Here is an 18,739-nt window from a genome sequence, read left to right as displayed (position 1 = left end):
ACTTTTGTCCAGAGAAAAACTGATGACATTAGTCTGAGTCCGAAAGCGCCCAGGCGATAGTTGTGTGAGGTCAGCCGACTCGTCTTTCTTGTTACGTCATTTCGGCTTAAATAACGCTTGTAGTTTCACCAACAGCTGCACTGTAAACGTGAGTGTAAACCTTGGGCTATAAATAGTTAATTAAGAGTTAAAGCGCTAGAAAACTGAAACGGCCGGCTGCGTTTGATTTAAAGGAGATTAGAGCTTCTGGGCAACTGACGCTTTTCGAAAAGGAGGCGGTGGCGATACCTTCTGTAGATCATTACGAAAACAGTGAAGACGGCACAAAGGATTGAGACCCGCTGCGGTGGCTCAGTAGTTAGGGCGCTCGGCTACTGATCCGGAGTTCCCGGGTTCGAACCCGACCGCGGCGGCTGCGCTTCGATGGAGGCGAAACGCTAAAACACCCGTGTGCTGTGCGATGTCAGGGTACGTTAAAGATCCCCAGGTGGTCGAAATTATTCCGGAGCCCTCCACTACGGCACCTCTTTCTTCCTTTCTTCTTTCACTTGCACCTTCCTTCCTTCCCTTAAGGCGTGGTTCAGGTGTCCGCCGAGATGCGAGACAATTACTTTCCTCAAAAACCAAACCAAAGGATTGACAGGACAGGAGCCTTAGAGTCGCCATCGTTGTTTTGTGTTGCGATCTACAACCACGAACTCGCCCAGCTTCTTGTTCTTTTATTGACATTCCCACTTACTGAACACTCCAAGAAAACGGGTAAAGCTCCAATTTTACTTTATTGCCGGATCATATGCTTCACCACTGTGGCACTCTTCAATGGTTAGAGGTGTATCGGAGAACTGATCAACTAGAGATGTCGCGGTATGGGTCGTAGCTCGGGGACTGCAGAAACGTTATCGGATAAATTCAGAAACCCAGCACGGCATGCAGCAACCTTAACGTGCAGGGGGTGCCCAATGTACAGCCATTGGTTCTGGCTGGGAACATTTTACATTGCATTAAGAAGCTTGCATTGCCACTCCAGCACGGCACGAGGCAGCCGTGCTTAAATGGTAATGCAGCCTTTCGTGCTGCGCTTGCCGGTTTTCTTTCGAGCCACGCCGTGGTTTGTCTGTGAGCAAATTAGCCTTCTTGGAGTGAACGACGACAGATTCAGCTTAATTCCGATAATTCAGCTCCATGGAGTAGGCATTTATTGTAACGGTCGCACCTGCCTTTAGGATCCTCCAGTATTGTTTATCTGGGTGGTCATGTTCTTTCCCCCTACGTATTACTAATTCGCATTATAAAATTGCTTGATTTCTTAATCACTGAATATAATAATTGAAACTTTAGTCGTCCAGGAGAATGACACTATTGTAGTGGCACAGGAGACAAATAATCTTCAGCGCGTCATTGATACAAGAATTGACAGTGTGGCGTTGTTTACGCCTATGTCAGTGTCACAAAATTGGCGTTGGCCAAAGTTCAGTGCCGGAGCTCATGAAGCGGTTCATAAAACGGGCTGCTATCGAAATATACAGAGCTGTTCGTATTTTTCGAAATACTTTGCAGTCCCTTGCGGCATAAACCTTAATATAAATGTCTTTTATCGATGTTTTATTACTCGTTCGTACCATGGTAATGAATTGGCCTCCTTGTTTTACCGCTTACAGCGTGGGCCTGCGCCGTCGAGAGTTCCGATCCCGCCATGAATGTTAGCTGCAGCACAGCAGAGTCATTCTGGATACTTTGGCAATAATCATCCGTGCTTTACAGGCAGTCGCGGCCATAACATGTTGTGCCATCACCCTTCCCAAGGTTTCTTTCCCACATCCTCGTTTGGGAGGGAGCCTTGGGTCGCTCAAGAGAACGACTTCGCCACGACGCGTGCTCGCTCATACCACGACCGCGGTCCTTCGCAGGAGTCTTAGTTCCAGCCGTAAACGTGTCGCGAATATTCCAAGTAATTTATTCGCATTACCTCTTTACGGCTTGTTCTTTACGGGCTCAGTTATACATTGGGGGCTGTCGGTTGCAACGAGCTCTTTACGCGTTTGCGCTGTAGACAAGGCGTAGTCTTTCCTGTTTATGATGCAGTGAGAAAAGTAGGTTCTTAAATACTCTTTGAACAGTGTCTGAGACTGGCGAATGGAAAGGTTTACGCACATTCGCGACTTATTCTTCAGAAGCAACAACAGTTGTTTGCAAGTTTGTAGCAAATGGTATTCTTCGAAGTCATATTTTATTTCGCAAGCATTATGAAAGGATCCTTCGTGTTTTCTATTGATTCTGAATTTTCGCTGTAAAGGTTCAGTGCTTATGAAACTGCTTTAGGGGCGAAAGCGTGATGGTGATCCTTGTAACGCGCCAACCCACGCCATGAGAACCCACATTTTTGGGACCGCGTAGATAACATTTCATCGGCGAGCTGGTAAGCGTGATAAAATGTCAGGTTTTGATTTACTACACCGCGAACAATGCTTAGAGAGAATTGGCCCCCTTGCAGCAGTCGTTGAAAGAAAAATAAAATATGGCGTATGGCATGGCCATGGAGTACCTGATACCATCTTAAGGCTTCAATTATCATTCAAACGTTTAGGCCCCGCACACTATTCCAATTTTCAACTCATTAATCTCGCTCGGTATTTAGTGAGCCTTTTACAACTTATTTGCTCTTACAACGTGTTTTAAAAACATTCGTGATAATGACATAAGTATAAGACCAGTTCAAACATTAAATTTGTTCTTGAGGTTCCGTCGCCGCAGGTCGTATTCTCCGTAAAAAAATCAATCAAAATTATCATCACCAGCACCAGCAGCAGTATAGCGTGCGATATACACGGCGACCTGCTCGTACCCTGTTATGAGGCCCAAATGTGTGCGCTAAGCGCAAAATTTGAAATGGGACTAATGGATGCGCTGCAAGCCGTGGAAAGAAACATAGTACCTCCATTTCCAAGAAACAAGAACGCATGGTGCGACAAGGCGGCTCAGCAGTTCAGGTTTCAATGATGAAGAAACAACGGTACGATGCGATAAGCGAAATAATATTTAGAAAACGCATAAAAAGTCCGTAACCCGGCAGCTTCCGCTCCATATTCATGCTTTGTGGGGCCGCGATTTCCGGAATCGTTATTGCACTGCTTTCCTCTATGGCGATTATAATAGTTTTTTTCATACGAACGCTTCAACAATGCTATTCTTTTAGCTGTGCTGTTCGGACCAGCGAACCCATCATTCTTCCTCCGCCCCGAAATCAACTTAATGTGTTTTTGCGTCTGGATGATGAAACGTTTTTCCGGGGCCAAACACTTAGTCACTCCTGGAACTAAGCGATGTTTCGCGCTGGAGGACCTGTCACAAAGTGCGAGCGCTTAAGCAGTGGGCGTTTGTTCTGGGCTGTCTTCATCAAGCTTGCGTGATAACCAAAATTAATCTCACATCTTTCTGCCGTTCTGCCTCTATTAAAATAAGTTCGTTTCCTTTTTTTAATTCGTTTCCTATTTGCACGTTGTTGCTACTCATCAAGGGTTTATTTATTACCTTGTCATCATTCTCCCACCAGCGCGTATGTAATTTTCTTTTCCTTTCACCTGCCCAAAAAGTTGCGGATCGCTATTTTGTTGCCCTTTGGGTGAAGGAAACTTTTTCGTTAGCTATGCTTGTCTGAGGAAGCTTTGCGATTCTGATGAACCTTTGCTTCCAAGGATTTAGTAAGGTAGGAGTTTTGCTCGTGGCACGACCGCTTTTCCACCCTTGCATCGTTGGTGGCACTGGCTTGTGCATAGTTATCATGCATGTCCAACATTCTGTGGCAAAATTTTTGAGCAATGTGAGACAGTGCAATGAAAATATTGAACGTAACTGTACATTATTCAGATATGTAGTGAAACTTTTTTTTAATGTTTCCATCAGTCGCATCAAACAGTTAAGACTGACATAAAAACGCACATGGAACGCTTTCTACGATAGCAAGACGTTAATATAATAAAAAAAATACAAGACGACCGTCGGGTAGTCTGCGAATGTTTTGGTTATTATTGTGAAATTTTCCATTATATGAAAAAATGGCGGTCATTAACGCCTTACCGGTCAAAAAAAATGCTTTTGCCAAGAACTTTTGGGTACGTTCTGCGCCGAAGTGCTTGACGATGCATATTTGTTGTGTAGAGGAAATGCTGCTAGCATTCGAGGCTGTGTGCCCACAGAGGCAGCCACGTGAGCGCACTACTCAGTTCTCTACGTGGTAGACAGCTGAGCATGCCACTTAGGTCACGATTAAGCTTGTATTGTTGCAGTTGCTCGCGTGCTCTTTTCTAGTCGGAGTGTCTGCTACGCCGGACGCGTGGGAGGAAAAAGAGTCGAAACAGTCCGACATTAAAACCAAGGATTTGGTTCTGTGGATGTAAGAGGGAATGTGTGGACCATATTTTACCGAAAATTCAAAATTAATGTCTTAAGGTTTGCGCGAAATTATCAAACTCTCTTCCTGCCTCGGCCTTGTACTCTTTATATAATCGTCGAGGGCCAAGCGCATAGAAATGCTACGCATCATGCACGCACACACGCAGAAAAAAAAGCATGCGTTTCTTGTTCCGATTGGTTTTTTTTTTTCCGGTTTGGTCCTGAGTGTGACGCACAGAAGGCCAGCGAATGCGGCCTGTGCTCCCGGTACAGAGTGTGGTATGCCTGTGGACGATCTTTACAAGTCCCGAACGCCAGTGATAGGCCTGTCGTGGACAAAATGTGTTTTAGAATTTCCGGCTGTTTATCAAGGCTTAGCGTTTTACCTGTATTGTACGAACGAATTACGCAAAGAAGAATAGGCATTACTGGTTGCGTAGTGAACATGCTCTGCCTCATCTTCACGTGTACACACAGCGTATCGAGACTGCCTAAACAGTTGGGCTGTGTTCAGTGTGTGTCAACGAAAGATTGTGAACACACACATGACTTCGTTAAAGCAGGGAAGGAAGAACACTCTTTTCTTCCATTGAGACTGAAGAATAAAAGAATTTTTCATTGGTGATTTGGTGGCACTGTAAAAAACTAATACGCTATAGCTGCTTAATCTTGTCGAAGCTTTTCTTTTTTATGCTCGAGCGCAAGTTGCGAAATTTCTTCCCTTTGGTGCCTTCTCAGCTTCGCTTGTGCTACTGCGGGAAGCGGACGGTCACAAGGCATTTCAAAGAGAGGACTGATTTAATAAAACTCACGACTGTTCTTTACGTACCATCAATTGTTCAGAGCAATTTGAAATGATCTCGAAGTATACTCACTGGGATTTGAAAGGACCGATGAGTGACAACATTACATTTAAGCATCTCTCGAAACGTTGTGTGCAGCAGGATATGATTTTATTTTCAGTGTCAAGTAATCTACCGATTATTTTTTTTGTTCCTTTGCCCAGACTGTCCCCGTTTTTTTAAACCAACACAGACGAAAAGTAATCGCGTCCTTATGAAAAATGCGCCACTGTAACCGTCAACTGAGCTTTTATAAGGTAGAATAGACGAATAAACAAAATGAAGATGTCACTGTAACCGGCCGATTTCACAGTAAAATATGGGTGCTGAACCCGGAAGCTACGCCACAGCTTCATTGACTTCTAAAGGGTGGCAACCCGTCCGTTTCGGCATGGACGTAGCGAATTTGAATCCATTGGCGGAAAGCTTTTTAAGCCAATTTTTCTGAGCGTTAAATGGGACTATAGCTTCCGGGTAAGGGTCAACGTAGCCAGAAATGACCAAATAATCAGTTTTTACTTTCGAAAACAACTGAACTAAGTTGCCCTCAACGTCGCTCTAAATTCTTCTGCTCCCGATTTCCTGTTACACCTGTTAACCCTGCTGCATTGATTTCAACAAAGTGCTTGTTCTTGTTTTGGTTTTCTTTTACGTTGGCTTTCTACCTTGGTTTTGGGCGAACGTGTGACCACCATCACCTGCCTGTCTGCCCTGCTGCCTGCCTGCCTGCCTCACTTACTGAAACCCCGCATGAAACAACCTCGAATGCCTCCCTGATTTAACAAAAAAAAATTCAAAATCGATGCACGGTTAAAGACGACGACAAGAACAGGTTTCACGCTGAAGAAACGATCGAAATGGAGAGTCTCAGCTTGAAACTCGCCAAAGGTAAGTGCATAACTAGACTGACCTGGTCGGGATTTAAGCCCGGCGATTGGTTAAGGGTACTTCCCATTCGACGTCGGCTACGCAGAAACAAGGAACAGAAATTATAAAGTTGCAGTCGAACGTAGTGCGTGTTTTTCTTTTAATTGATAAATTCTCCGCTTTGGGGTTTAAGAAAGTTCTGCCAGTTCTTTCGATCGGCTCCGTCTATTTCGAGGTTTTCAACAATAGTTGCTGACTTTGTGTTTTGCTGCGTTCGAATGCCCGGTTTAAATCCACGAAGTTAATTACCCTCCGTTGTTCGATCGTTTCCTGTGCTGCCATATTCCACGCTTAGATTTAACGACCCTGCTTGACGCCTTACTCATTATGTCCAACATTCTCGGACAAATATTTTGAAAATTGAAAAAATATCAGACACTGTTATGTAAATATTGAAGGTAATGATCCATTCTTCTGATATGTAGCAAAATATTTCTTTTAAATTGTTTCTATCGACCGCATCGAAGAGTTAAGTCTGCCTTACAAAATCAATAGAGGAACGCTTTTGACGACAACAAAAGCGTTAATACATAGAAAAAATAAGACTGTCGTCGGGTGATCTGCGTATATATTGATTGTTATAGTGAAATCTTCCATTGTATGAAAAAAGATGCTGGGAAGAATGGTTTCCCGCCGAAAAATGCTTTTGTCCAGAATGGCTGGGTATGTTCGGATTTTTAGCCCTCAGAAGAAAAGAAGGTTACCTTACTTCACTTCACTGTTTTTTTCTTCATCTGCTCCCTCTCGGCCAATCACCAGACGACGACGAGGAGGGTGGTGAAGATGGCGACGAAGTGACTGTGCGCATGCCTTCCTGTTCGGATTACGTCATGCACGTGTTCACCGTCTTCTGGAAGGTCGTCTTCGCGTTCGTCCCCCCCACCGGTGAGTCTCGGGACCAAAGTGGGAGTTGGGACTAGTTGGCAAGCCATGATTTGGAGGGGGTCTTAGTGCGAGAGGAAGGACGACATGAGGTCTTGTGTCGCTCTAATGTCTTTATTTTGCTCACACCAAGCCCCCTTCCAAATCTGTATAATATGCACGAAACAACGTGATGGTACCCGATACGGTATGATACGATGTGTTTCGATGCGACGCGACACGACACGGCATGACATGGCAGGGCGCGATAAGATGCGGTCCGATACTACTGAGCGCTAACACCAGTGTTAACGGAGTCCACAAAAGCGTCGAGTGTTTGTGAGGGGCGCACACAGTCATTCAATGCAGTTGCAGACATTGTATTTCAGGTTGGAGGCCTGCAACTGAGGAAGCTACGTTCTCCAATCACGCCCAGAAAGAACCAATCTAAAAATTGAAAACATTCAAACGCACGTGATGAAGAAAAATTTCCCTGGCAGGATTGTATCTTTGGAAAATAAAGAATATTCTGCAGTTTGGTGTAATAAGACAAAGCAAAGTAAGCTTAGAAACAAAACAAACTAATTTATCACTTGTCATGCTCCTGATGGTGCGCAAATGAGTCTGTTGCTGATGCAATTTGTGGCATACTTTCGGAAGAGGTGCCTCAGAAGAGTAACGTATGAATGCATGCGTTTGCCGATTGCAGTTGCGTCTCATATAGACAGCGCGTGCACAACTATATATGCTTAACGTAAAATATACATCGCTTCTTGGCTGGCAGATGTTACACTCATATGGTGTCATCGCAAGCTTGGCTTGAGGATAATCAAAATAGTATGCCTAAATGCTATCAAAACAGAGCTAACGGCTGCTCAGTGGTTGTATTTTGACTTGTCCCTTTTCATAAAGATATATAGTGGCGTCTTCTGTTTTCCGCTTTTTATTGTGTGCTTCTGTGTTAGATATATACATTGAGCGCTTTTATATTTCGTCCTTTAATATCTCATACCTTCCCCTGATCTCGTCGTTGTCCCGATCTGAATCTGTTCTTTGAAGTTATTGTCTTTCTCGCTGTGTTGCTTGGAACCCGGCAAAATGTGTAGCTAGCTTCCTAGTGGCCTCACGACAATGTTTTTGCGCCTAGTATCATGCCTTTTTGCCAATTGCTGCAGAGTAAAAAAATTCTGGCTCATGCTGCATCAGGTAATGACTTAACTCTGGAACCTAAGCAGCAACAAATAATTTTCCGTACCGAATATGACGGTAGAAGAAGACCGTTTGTGCGGCTGCTTGGCGAAGGCCCTCAGAATCTAGCACTACGTTTTTTCTAGTGTTCCATAACGCTGCACAGTACTGTTTTCTTTTTCTTTTGGGGGAACTTAAATCTCTCAGATTCGTCGCGGTGGTACCTGCTAGAAAGTTTCTGAGTAGCTTTTAGCGCTACTGATACTGTATACCGCGACAGCTAACAGTGGCAGCTGGTGGACGCGGTATGCGGCAACAGTAGCTCCAACGCGTGCTAAAACTTCCTATAGCAGGTTAGTTCCAGCCACAGTGCAACTTTGAGTTTCACGTTTGTGCAGACTACTGGGGCGGGTGGGCCTGCTTCGTGACCAGCATCCTCCTGATCGGCGTCCTGACCGCCTTCGTCGGTGACCTGGCGTCTCACTTTGGCTGCACCATCGGACTCAAGGACTCCGTCACCGCCATCTCGCTGGTCGCCCTGGGAACAAGTATACCTGGTGGGTGTACACTAAGAAGGCATACTCAGTCTCTGTGCTGGCCGGTTTCTGACCTTTCTATATTAGTGAATGTAAAGTTTAGGGGTGTGCGAATAGTTCTTCTTGGAGACTGAATCTATTGCAAATGGTGCTAGTTTGATGCTGAATCGAATACGAACAGCGCTGGGAAAAGCGAAATCGAATATGAATCGAGTAATCATAGATTCGACGCGAATGGAAATCGAATATTTTTACAGGTATCACTAATTAAGCGAATATGGGTACGAAACTTGTAGCTACGTCAAAAGACATAACACAGAACTCATTAGGAAGAGCGAAACGCGAAGCGAGTAGGCCGCCTCGATGACCGTCATGTTATACATGTATATCGAAGCTACGTTTTCCAACGGGTGACGAAAGCGAATACTACAGCACCACAGCTCAGTAGGTTAGAGGCATGAAATCTGCGCATCAGCGATGCCTCCATCTGAGCAGACAGGTCATGTTAGCATGCTGTGCGACGCCTCAGTAGGCACATTTTAACGCGAGAGCGTGAAGGCGCTCCTTCTGCAGAAAATCCGGCTTTGTCGTCGTCGGCGTTGTGAGCGAAAAATCCTCAGAGAATCAACCTAGGTAGGCCATCTAAGTGAAGTGACATTGTGGCGTCATCACAGGCTGCCCACCGCATTGTGAGCAAAGTGACCAACGTGGCAAATGAGAGTTAAATTAATGATTGGTCACGATAGGTTGCTCAGGGAGAGCAACTTTGGTCGCACTAGCCCCACCGGTGGCAGCACCTGTCATCGCAGGGAAGTGGCGCATCGCTTCACGGCTGCACCAGTTGACCACCTCTACACATCTATTGCACTAGAATATGCACATCAAAATCAGTTAAAGGCCCCTTTAAGGGTAACGGACTGGATTCCAAGAGAAGGCAAGCATAGCAGTAGCGAGCAGAAAATTAGGTGGGCGGATGACATTAACCAGTTTGGAGGCATATGATGGGCGCAGCTGACACAGGACAGGTTTAATTGGAGAGATATGGAGGAGGCCTTTGCTCTGCAGTGTGCATGATCAGGCTGATGATGATGATGATGGTGTCCGACATTCGATGTACAGGGTCCTTCACCCTCACAGTGAATCCGCGAGTGTGTGGCCGCGCTCTTCGGGGCACACGTACGTCCATCCCGACCCAGCGTCAACGCGAAATGGCAAGCATCGTGAAGTACCTCCTCCAGGTCCTTCTGTTCCTGCGAGATTTTCCTTCGATGATTGGCCATGTTGAGCGCGAAACATCTGTCATATTCAGCACGGCTACATTTGTTAGACAGCACGGTATCTTGGTGATTCATTTAAACATCTCAAGTATTTGTTTGAAAGGCGTGGTATTGTCATCATAGGCAGGGCATCATGACTTGCTAAAAACGTGTCACTTTATTGCTCTATGCCCCCGCTTTCCTTCTTCCAATTCTTTACGATACGATAGTCGGGCCACTGTTTTAGGCTGCGACAGAGTGCGAAGCATCGAAAGTGGCAAGGGAATACATCTACTTGGAGCAGGCAGTGACCGTATGCCCGGACCACGACAGCGAAATTACTCGAAGAATAACATAGGGGTGGATTGCACTTCACAGGCAGTCTGTGGTGACGAATAGGAATTTATCCATACAGCAGCTGTATCTTACAGGCACTCACCTATGGGGCAGAAACGTGGAGGCTAACAGAAAGGGTTCAGCTTAAACTGACAACAGCACAGCTAGCTGGAGAAATGAAAATGATATACGTAACGTTAAGAAATATAAAGACAGCAGAATGGGTCTGAATATTAATGCCAGGTAATGATATCGTTGTTTAAATTAAGATAATAAATATGAATGTGCAGTACACGTAATGGAGAAGGCAAGATAACCTGTGGTCTCTTAAGGTAGCGGGGAGATCCGAAGAGAAGTCAACCTTAGGTGTGGTCTTCAGGGAATCGGATGGGCGGATGAGATTATAAAGTTTGCGGGGATAAAGCAGCCACACCTGCCAAAGGGTTGGACTAACTGGAGGAATATCGGACAGGTATTTGTGCTACATAGGACGTAGTTAGCCTGCTGCTGATGCTGCTGGTGATGATGAAGGAACGTGCTCTTCTGAAAAGCAAGAATTTAATGCCATGCATTTTCTTTCTACGAGAGATTCTTTGCTAAAACCGAATTGAGTAAGAACATCGTCTTGATGACGGACACTTTGTCCTTTTCGCAGACACCTTCGCCAGCAAGGTTGCGGCCCAGAACGACAAGTACGCCGACTCGTCCATCGGCAACGTGACCGGCAGCAACGCGGTGAACGTCTTCCTGGGAATCGGCGTCGCCTGGTCGCTGGCCGCATTCGTGCACTGGGGCCGCGGAACGACATTCCGCGTGCTCCCGGGCAACCTGGCCTTCTCGGTGACCATATTCTGCGTCTGCGCGCTCCTCTGCTGCGCAGTGCTGCTCATGCGTCGCCACAAGCTCGTGGGCGGAGAGCTGGGAGGACCCTGGCGCTTCAAGCTGCCCACCACCATCCTCTTCGCCGGCCTGTGGGTCTTCTACGTGACCATGTCGGCCCTCGAGGCGTACGGAGTCATTCAGGGATTCTAAAAAAAACTCGGGACAAAATACCCTTCCTCGCTTCGGGGATGGTTTAAAGGCTGGAAGACATCGAAGGCCATCATGCTCCGGAGGGGAAGACTTCCGGTGGGCTGGTGCGCTCCTGCCGGAAAGTCTACAAGCTGGTTCCCTTTGAAGCGCGGACGTTGACAGTCTCAAGGACAGGATTCAAAGGTTTCCGCGCACACCTGTACGCCTGAGCGCGCGTTTTGAAGGTGGCTGTGGACGCCGTGATCATTCTGTGACGCGCTCCGAAGGCACATACAGACGTCCTCTGTTGGTGACAGTGCGTTTCAGCGTCACCGTGCTGGCTGCTCAGAAATACGCGCTCGTTGAGCGGTCTTCGAACGGCCAGGTGGCCCCTTGGGGTACATGCAGAATGAATAATACGAGCGGAGACATCGAAGAATTTGTTACAAAAAGGGACCTCATGCGATGTGTAATCCTTAGACTGCCAGCTACCTTGAGACATAGCAGACTTCCGCACGAACGAAGGCTTTCCTCCCCAAGACAGCACGCGTCATGAAGATGCCTTTGTGTCAAGCTTCCTGAGCAGTCTTGGCAGATGCGCTACACGTTACCCACTATCGCTGCATTCGTCCAGCTGATGGATCCGCTATGTCAGTGCGCCAGATGACAGGATGCGCATAGACTCTCAACGATTCATCTCGGCATGCACTGTCTCCCCCTGTGTCTGTCTGCCCAAATTGTGGTGAGGTCTTCAAACCGTACTCGCACCAGTTAAAAAACACTTTCCTCCGCCTACAGGTGGAGAATATTACAGTGCGTCAGGGCGCATAAGTACTCGCTCGAGATAGAACGGGAAATTGCTTTGGAAAGTCGGACAGCTTGAAGCCATCGTTTATCAGCTCCTGGAGCCTGCTGTCACCATGTTTGAAGAAGATATTGTCTCATGAGTTACTGGCTGCAAGCTAATAGCAGCCAGTTCTTTACCGGCTTCAGAATCTGAGTGATCGAAGCTTTAGCAATAGAAAGTCAGCGAGAAGCATCTGAGGAATCAGCCGTTGGAACAGCCTCGTCGTCTGATGAGGTTTCCTGTTGGAGCGGCTTCTCAGCCTTCGTCTGTACTAGCGGAAATTATCGAACCGCAACACGGATTCACGCTCAGTCCATGCTTGAAGGATGTGCTTGAGGACTAGCAGAGTGACCTCATAGCAAGACTGCCAGGCCAAGAACCATCGTAGGGAAATCTTGAAGAGGTTGAGGCTTGTTTCACTCCAGCAGGAACTCCCCTCTACTGCGTCGCCATATGCGGCAGTTTCAGTGCACAGCTTTCTTTGCTGAAATTTCCACGTCAGGTTTTTCCATACATCTCACTTGAGTGCCAGCGAATGCCAGCTATCGAAAAGTAAGGAGGTATACAGAGGCCGTGCTAATGTTCGGAAGCTCATCTTGCTGAGAATTCTCTTTGGTGGTCATAAATACTCGACAAAGAAAGCGTGGGCTACCAGTGAGCTTTTATGTCCTTAAGAACCTCCACTTGCAAAAAGAACATGCATAGTTCTCTAAGTTTAGTCTATTGCTTAGTGAATTCGCTCTGAAACATGGCACAAAACCTTGGCTTCACCAGAATTTTATCAGAATAGTAACAAATGCATAGACAGCTAGTTTTTATCATTAAGATTAAATAAGCTTTCTAGAGCAGTGTCAGTGAGGTCCCCCGAAACGAGTATCGTTCAATGGAGGATACAAGTAGTGAAAATTTTAGAAATGTCAACAGATGGTCTCCTTTTTCGCCACTGTGACGGCCTTATAATAATGAGCGTATTGAGGACCAGTAGTCGAAATTGTTTAAAGATACTTCCATTGGAAGAATGCGGACTAACTCTCCTCTTAGGTTAGGAACGTTTTTATCAAGGCTGAGCGCTTTGTTTGGTGTACCACAACGTACCACAACGTGTCGCATTTTAAGCTTGTCATGTTGAGATTGTCCTCCTTTAGGAACAGGGTACTCTGGGCTTTCAGTATCAAACAGCCAGACTACATTCTGTCGTTTACAACGGTAAAACTAAAGGTCGAAGGCGGTTTTTGTATTTTAATTGCGTGGTTGAAAGCTAGATTTCAGGTATTAGCAGGCACATAGATGTAAATGTTTCCCTAGGCCTCGGCGTTCCTATTAGCTTAAAGACACTGATACCGCGTTCTCACTCGCGCTGGTCCTGAACGTTGTCTATGTACTGTACCGTGCAGCATAATAGGTTCAGTTTTCTCCGGAACTGTCAGTAACAATTTCAGGTTGTCCATTACAAGATCGTTTTTTAGGTTTTTAAAACACATCCTAAAAACAAAATGATCCAAAGCAGGATGAGGTACTTCCTTTTCTTTAATGCGCCGTTCGAGCTCTGATCTATACTCGAGGACGAAGTTCCACAGCAGTACAAGATCGAATACGGAATTTTTGCAGACGCCCGCAATTTTATGGCTACGGAGAGGGCTATGTTCTTTCCATTATTAACGACGATGATTCCTCTACGGCTTTTTCGCACGCAGCTTTGTTCCCTATTTAATGCGGAATAAACTCTTGACACTACCTAACTATTCGGAACTTTAGACTTTAACAAAAGAATTTCTATTCAAACAAGTGCACCTCTTTCGTTCTAGTCACCGTCCGCTTTGATTTAGTGTAGCTGTTGCAAATATACAACAGGTTCATATGAAATGTTACAAATAATAAATCTATCCTGTGAATATATCAAGCTGAAACCCGTAACCGAACCAGGAACTACCAGCCATGACCGAGGGACAACTTATTGGTAGTCCTGTTAAAGCAAAGGAGCTGAAATGAATTGGGTTTTTTCATGCGTGACGAAACAAACTGGCAGAAAAAGCTGTGCAGACTATCCGTCTGAGAACTTAAGTGCCGCCTGACCTGGTGTGTCTACGAATAAAAGCATTGCTGCGGCCGTCAGAGCTGCCTCCGAAGGTACTCAGCTCAGGACTCCCAGAAAAGCCCTCTGGACACCTCTTGAAGACTTGCCGAAGGATGCCTAAAGTCTGGGAAGAAACATGTGCCTGCCTCTGGGGTTTCCGACACCTCACACCTGTCTTTCTCTCCAGAGGGGGCAGTGCAAACAAGCAAACGAACTTCGCTCTGAGCAGCACGCCGTGTTTCTGTGGTTTACCACCTCTGCTACTCCTGTCGTAAATAGCTCCTGGCTAGTCAACCAGACATGCTTGAGTGTTAGTCCAGGAGCCATAAATGTCTTCTTGCCTACCGGGAAGTCACAACGCGCGCCGAGAGAGGGCATAAGAAGCAGCCAAGACGGAATATACGGCTTAATATGCGTTGACGTATGAGTGACGTCAAGTGGCCCTAGTGCTGAAGAGGACTATATTGGTCGACACCATATTCTTCGTGCTGTTACTTTTGTTTTTCTCTTTTCTTTTGTCATATATTATCACTGAATCCTCGATTCCAACCCTCATCCACAACCCACGAGTGCTGCTCCGACTTCTACACTCCATTTTCAAGAAGGAAAGGTTATGCTGGCTCCCAGAACAGAGAGCGAGTGTGTTTCTGTGTGTGCTAGCGCCGTAGTCAAGCTTTCACTTTGCAGCTCTCGCGAACTTGAGCGTACTTTTCTAGCGTGAACGTGCTGTGAACTCAGAGTGGTTTACAGGTGGCTGCACTGGCTTTTGCGTTTTGTGTTGCCTCTCGCGAACCTGCGAATCAATACCAAAGATCGACGGACTTGAAAGGACACTGAGCGCAGGTTGCGAGTTGACAGAAAAAAAAGTAGACGGAGACTCAGAGAAGAATACCACATTCACATCTCCCTTCGCTGTTTGTATTGCGACGTGTACTCGTTTATTTAGTTTGTTTACTGCTGCCTCTAGAAATTCGCAGTTCTAGAGCGAAGATAATTGGTATTACTGTGCAATCTACAGGTTCAATGATCGTAAATAGATTCGAAGATTAGCATTCATGACAAGCACGTTTTTGTCAGGGTTGCTGCGCTATTAGAAGCGTGTTAAGGGCTGGACCATTTGCTGCCCGTTCTTACCGACTCGTCTATATCAGTAGAATTTCGCGGATATCGTACTGTTTCACAAATCGAACGTGTATTTCTACTCTCAATCATAACACCAGTATAGGAACGACAGCGTCTTCTGTAAGCTTTACAATGCTGTCAGCGGTGATTTTTTCGACGCAGGCCATTTAGTGAGCTTCGCTTTTCGCAATCTCAGGAGTAAAGATGGCAGATTAGGGAATACAGGTACGCTATTCTACATGTTCATATTCGAAGAGGCATATCTTAGGCAGTGGTCGACCAATGGATACCGCATTGTTCACCGAGATATCGGCACTGGGGTTTGTACTTGTGTATGGCATTTAGCTCCGCATAAGGACAGCAAGTGGAAGCTGTAGGTACGAAGCTCAACACCGCTGTATATTTTCATATTGAGAAAGATGGAATCATTTGCACTCAACAAATACTGCGGCGGTGTTCAACTAGCTCAGAGTAGTGGCGTCGATGTACGGCATTGCGCTTTAACAATTGTGTTTGAATGAAAAAAGTGCTTGAATACAGAATTTCAGCTTTGTTCTTCTTGTAGGTATGCACGAAGCTGGGTATATGTAGCTGCAGGGACAGATAACCTAGAGAAGGAGTTCTTACTTAAATAAAACTTTCTGTCGAGCTGTTCACAAGTTTTTAAATACAAAGTTTACTATATACATCTCGTGGACATAAGCCATGTGTATAAAAGATGCGTATAGTTAATAACGTAGAAAAATTTGTACAGAAATGCCCCGCACGTAGTTGAATTGCGCACTGCTCTGCGAGCCTGTGACGACGTTGGTGACCGATGTCACGATGAAAGCGTGCCTCAAGAGGATGCCTCTTTGAACTGAGAGGCAGGACTTCGTTGAATTGTTTCACCATGTAACTCGCTTGCCTCAACCGGTCGTCTCCTCGTCCTTAGTCAAGCACGCTGTTAACGGTATCTCCGACTTTCCCCTCTTCACACTTTCCGGATTTTCTCTTCTCCCCTCTGCCTCCTCTTTCCATGTAAGCTCGGGGAGTTTGTACAATTAACACCAACTACTTTACCGTGTTTCTTCAAACAACTCGCTGTGCTCTTGTCCGGTTGCTCCATTCCCAGGAAAAGAAGATAGAAGAAATGTTGTTCATGAGTGAATGTGCTGGAGGAACACTACAAAAAAAAAAAGAACCACAACTACGTGAGCAGCTGTTACCGGTGTCTGTTGTCTCATTTACTCGACGTGTGGTTTTGGAAGCAGCTTTTATCCTCAATGGATGTATTGAGGAATTTTTGTACACAGATTCTCGTGGGCGGAAATCTGTCCGTAGAAAAAAAAATGGTGCGCAGAGTCAATGGTCATCGCCACCAGCCCCCACAACGTGTGTTCGCCCGTACTGCTGGTGGCCCTCTGACGGCATGCGCAGCTGTAGAGGAAGGGTCGGCGCCACGGAGGCGGTGGGATAATCCCAAAATAAACGCGCTATGTGGCGCCCACATGGAGTGGCAGCTGCAGCGTTTCACGCTACAACGTACTTTCCATGCCATACGACGGCTGTGCACGAAAAAAGTTGGTCGGGCTGGTTGGGGTGTTACACAGTGAAACAATGAAGTAAGGCAACGGCCTGAGGAAGATAGACTGAGAAAAAAAAAGAAAAACCAGCTCGTCCCAGACATGGCGCATGATATGTCCTCCGATGATCACGGCTGTATTAAATGTAGTCACATACCACAGCGTACAACTTGGAAGAGACACTGGCATAGGAACTTGCCTCGTTTAAGGAACGCCTACCAAAGTGTCAGATGCACACTTCGACTTTGTTTTTCTGGGTACAAGGAGTATATTTTTAAGCTCTCCTTATGCTTTGAACTGTGCTTCGTTCAATGATAATCTGACGTTTGGCCTAAGTTCTTGCGACTGGCGATGCAAGACAAGCAGACAAAGGTTGTTTTTGTTTAATCTGTAGCCGGTCTGCTCTTCTTGTGTCACTATGCCATCATCTTCAAACACCCTGCACGGAGTGTGCGAATAGTACTTTTCGAAACTTACAAAGACGAACAGTCTACGTTCGATACCTAATCGGAAACAAATGATGCAGCTAAAGACCGAATTGAATGCAAACTGTATCACACATGAAGGGAGGGTTCGCTGAACCTGGCTGAACGCTGAATTGTCGCTCAATCGTGGAGGCCATATGTTCGAGCATCATGAACGCCGTTGAAAGTTTCAAATAATCGCACATCTGTAGCCCTTTCATAATTCTTTATGTTCTTTCCAGGTAGCTACTATGCTCTAAAGTGCTCTGGGCCATTTGGAACTGTTTCATGGCACTTCGTGCGCAAATAGAAATAGGAAACTACACGAGGGAAGCCTCCTAAGGTACTTAGTCCGATTAAACTTCAGGGCTACAGGATTGCACATGTAGCGCGGCCGCAAAAATTCCGCGACTATGGTTCATTGGTCACTCACCACTGGTATAAGCTTTTGGCTGATTTGTATTGATTGCACCAATGAGCTCGAAGGGAAAGCTCACGACAAAGAAGGAATCTGCAGGAAAATGCTCAAGTCTGCAAGCGAGGGTGATATCAACACTTGTCGCTTCTAAGCAGGAGCCGTACCGCTGCTCACGTGCACGTTGAAGCTTCCCAAAAGTTAGCACAATCTTTTCTTGTGGTGTCATACCTTAGTTATGACAAAATAGCCTTCCCGCAGCTCACACTGTCAGTCCGAAACGGCCATTCGGAATGGTCGAAGCGCTTTCCCGGGATGCAAATCATCGGCATCCTAATAGTAGCGGTGCTTTCCCCCTTATAAAACCGGACTATAGACTGTCTATACACTTCTTATAGTCTCTATTGCCTTCCTATAGCTATTTCCTTTTGCCTGTTTATAGTCTAAGCTTTGTCTATAGAAAAAAGTCTGCTAAAAGTCTATGGCCATAAGTCTAGATTGCCTATAGACTGTCTAAAAAATTTGAGTTGCCTCTAGACTAGCCCATAGGATATGCCTATAGAAAGTCTATAGACTCTATAGACAGAAGTAAATGATCAGTCTATATACTGTTTACAGAAATTTTTGTCAGGGCCAAGCAAGCAGCAATCAGCTCTGCAGTTCTTATAGAACGCCCTTAAAGTGATACACAGGTGTTATAACGCCCCCGATGCCGCGTATGCGCTGTGATTATCCAATAGACGGCATTATCCTACCCAGAAAGCGATTTCTGATGTTTGCGGTGAGATACTGGGAGAAATAGCAAAGCGCTATTCGTATTTTGGTACCGCAATCAGCTTCCACGGGGAGCAGATGGCTCTGACGGGAGCACACCTGCCACTGCACATGCACAGCTGGGTGTACGCG

At 45.9% G+C, this 18,739-nt stretch overlaps 1 protein-coding gene across 6 annotated transcripts in view; it reads left to right on the top strand.

Moving 5' to 3' along the window:
* Calx (sodium/calcium exchanger 3) overlaps positions 1 to 16,596 on the top strand; it is a 345,062-nt gene extending 328,466 nt beyond the window's left edge. For 4 of the 6 annotated variants that reach the window (XM_077665296.1, XM_077665297.1, XM_077665299.1 and 1 more), the window contains 3 exons: positions 6,918 to 7,043; positions 8,606 to 8,764; positions 10,991 to 16,596. In XM_077665296.1, coding sequence (XP_077521422.1) covers positions 6,918 to 7,043; positions 8,606 to 8,764; positions 10,991 to 11,367 — 662 coding nt within the window. In that variant the 3' untranslated portion in view covers positions 11,368 to 16,596. Of the gene's footprint in view, positions 1 to 6,047; positions 6,120 to 6,917; positions 7,044 to 8,605; positions 8,765 to 10,990 lie in introns of all 6 variants that reach the window. The other 2 variants (XM_077665295.1, XM_077665293.1) reach the window with 1 other exon arrangement.
* Positions 16,597 to 18,739: the final 2,143 nt, after the last annotated feature.

Source organism: Amblyomma americanum, chromosome 5 (genome assembly GCF_052857255.1).
Source record: "Amblyomma americanum isolate KBUSLIRL-KWMA chromosome 5, ASM5285725v1, whole genome shotgun sequence".
Classification (NCBI taxonomy): Eukaryota; Metazoa; Arthropoda; class Arachnida; order Ixodida; family Ixodidae; genus Amblyomma; species Amblyomma americanum.
The sequence above is the reverse complement of the archived record's forward strand: the minus strand, read 5'-3'. Positions and strand labels throughout refer to the sequence as shown.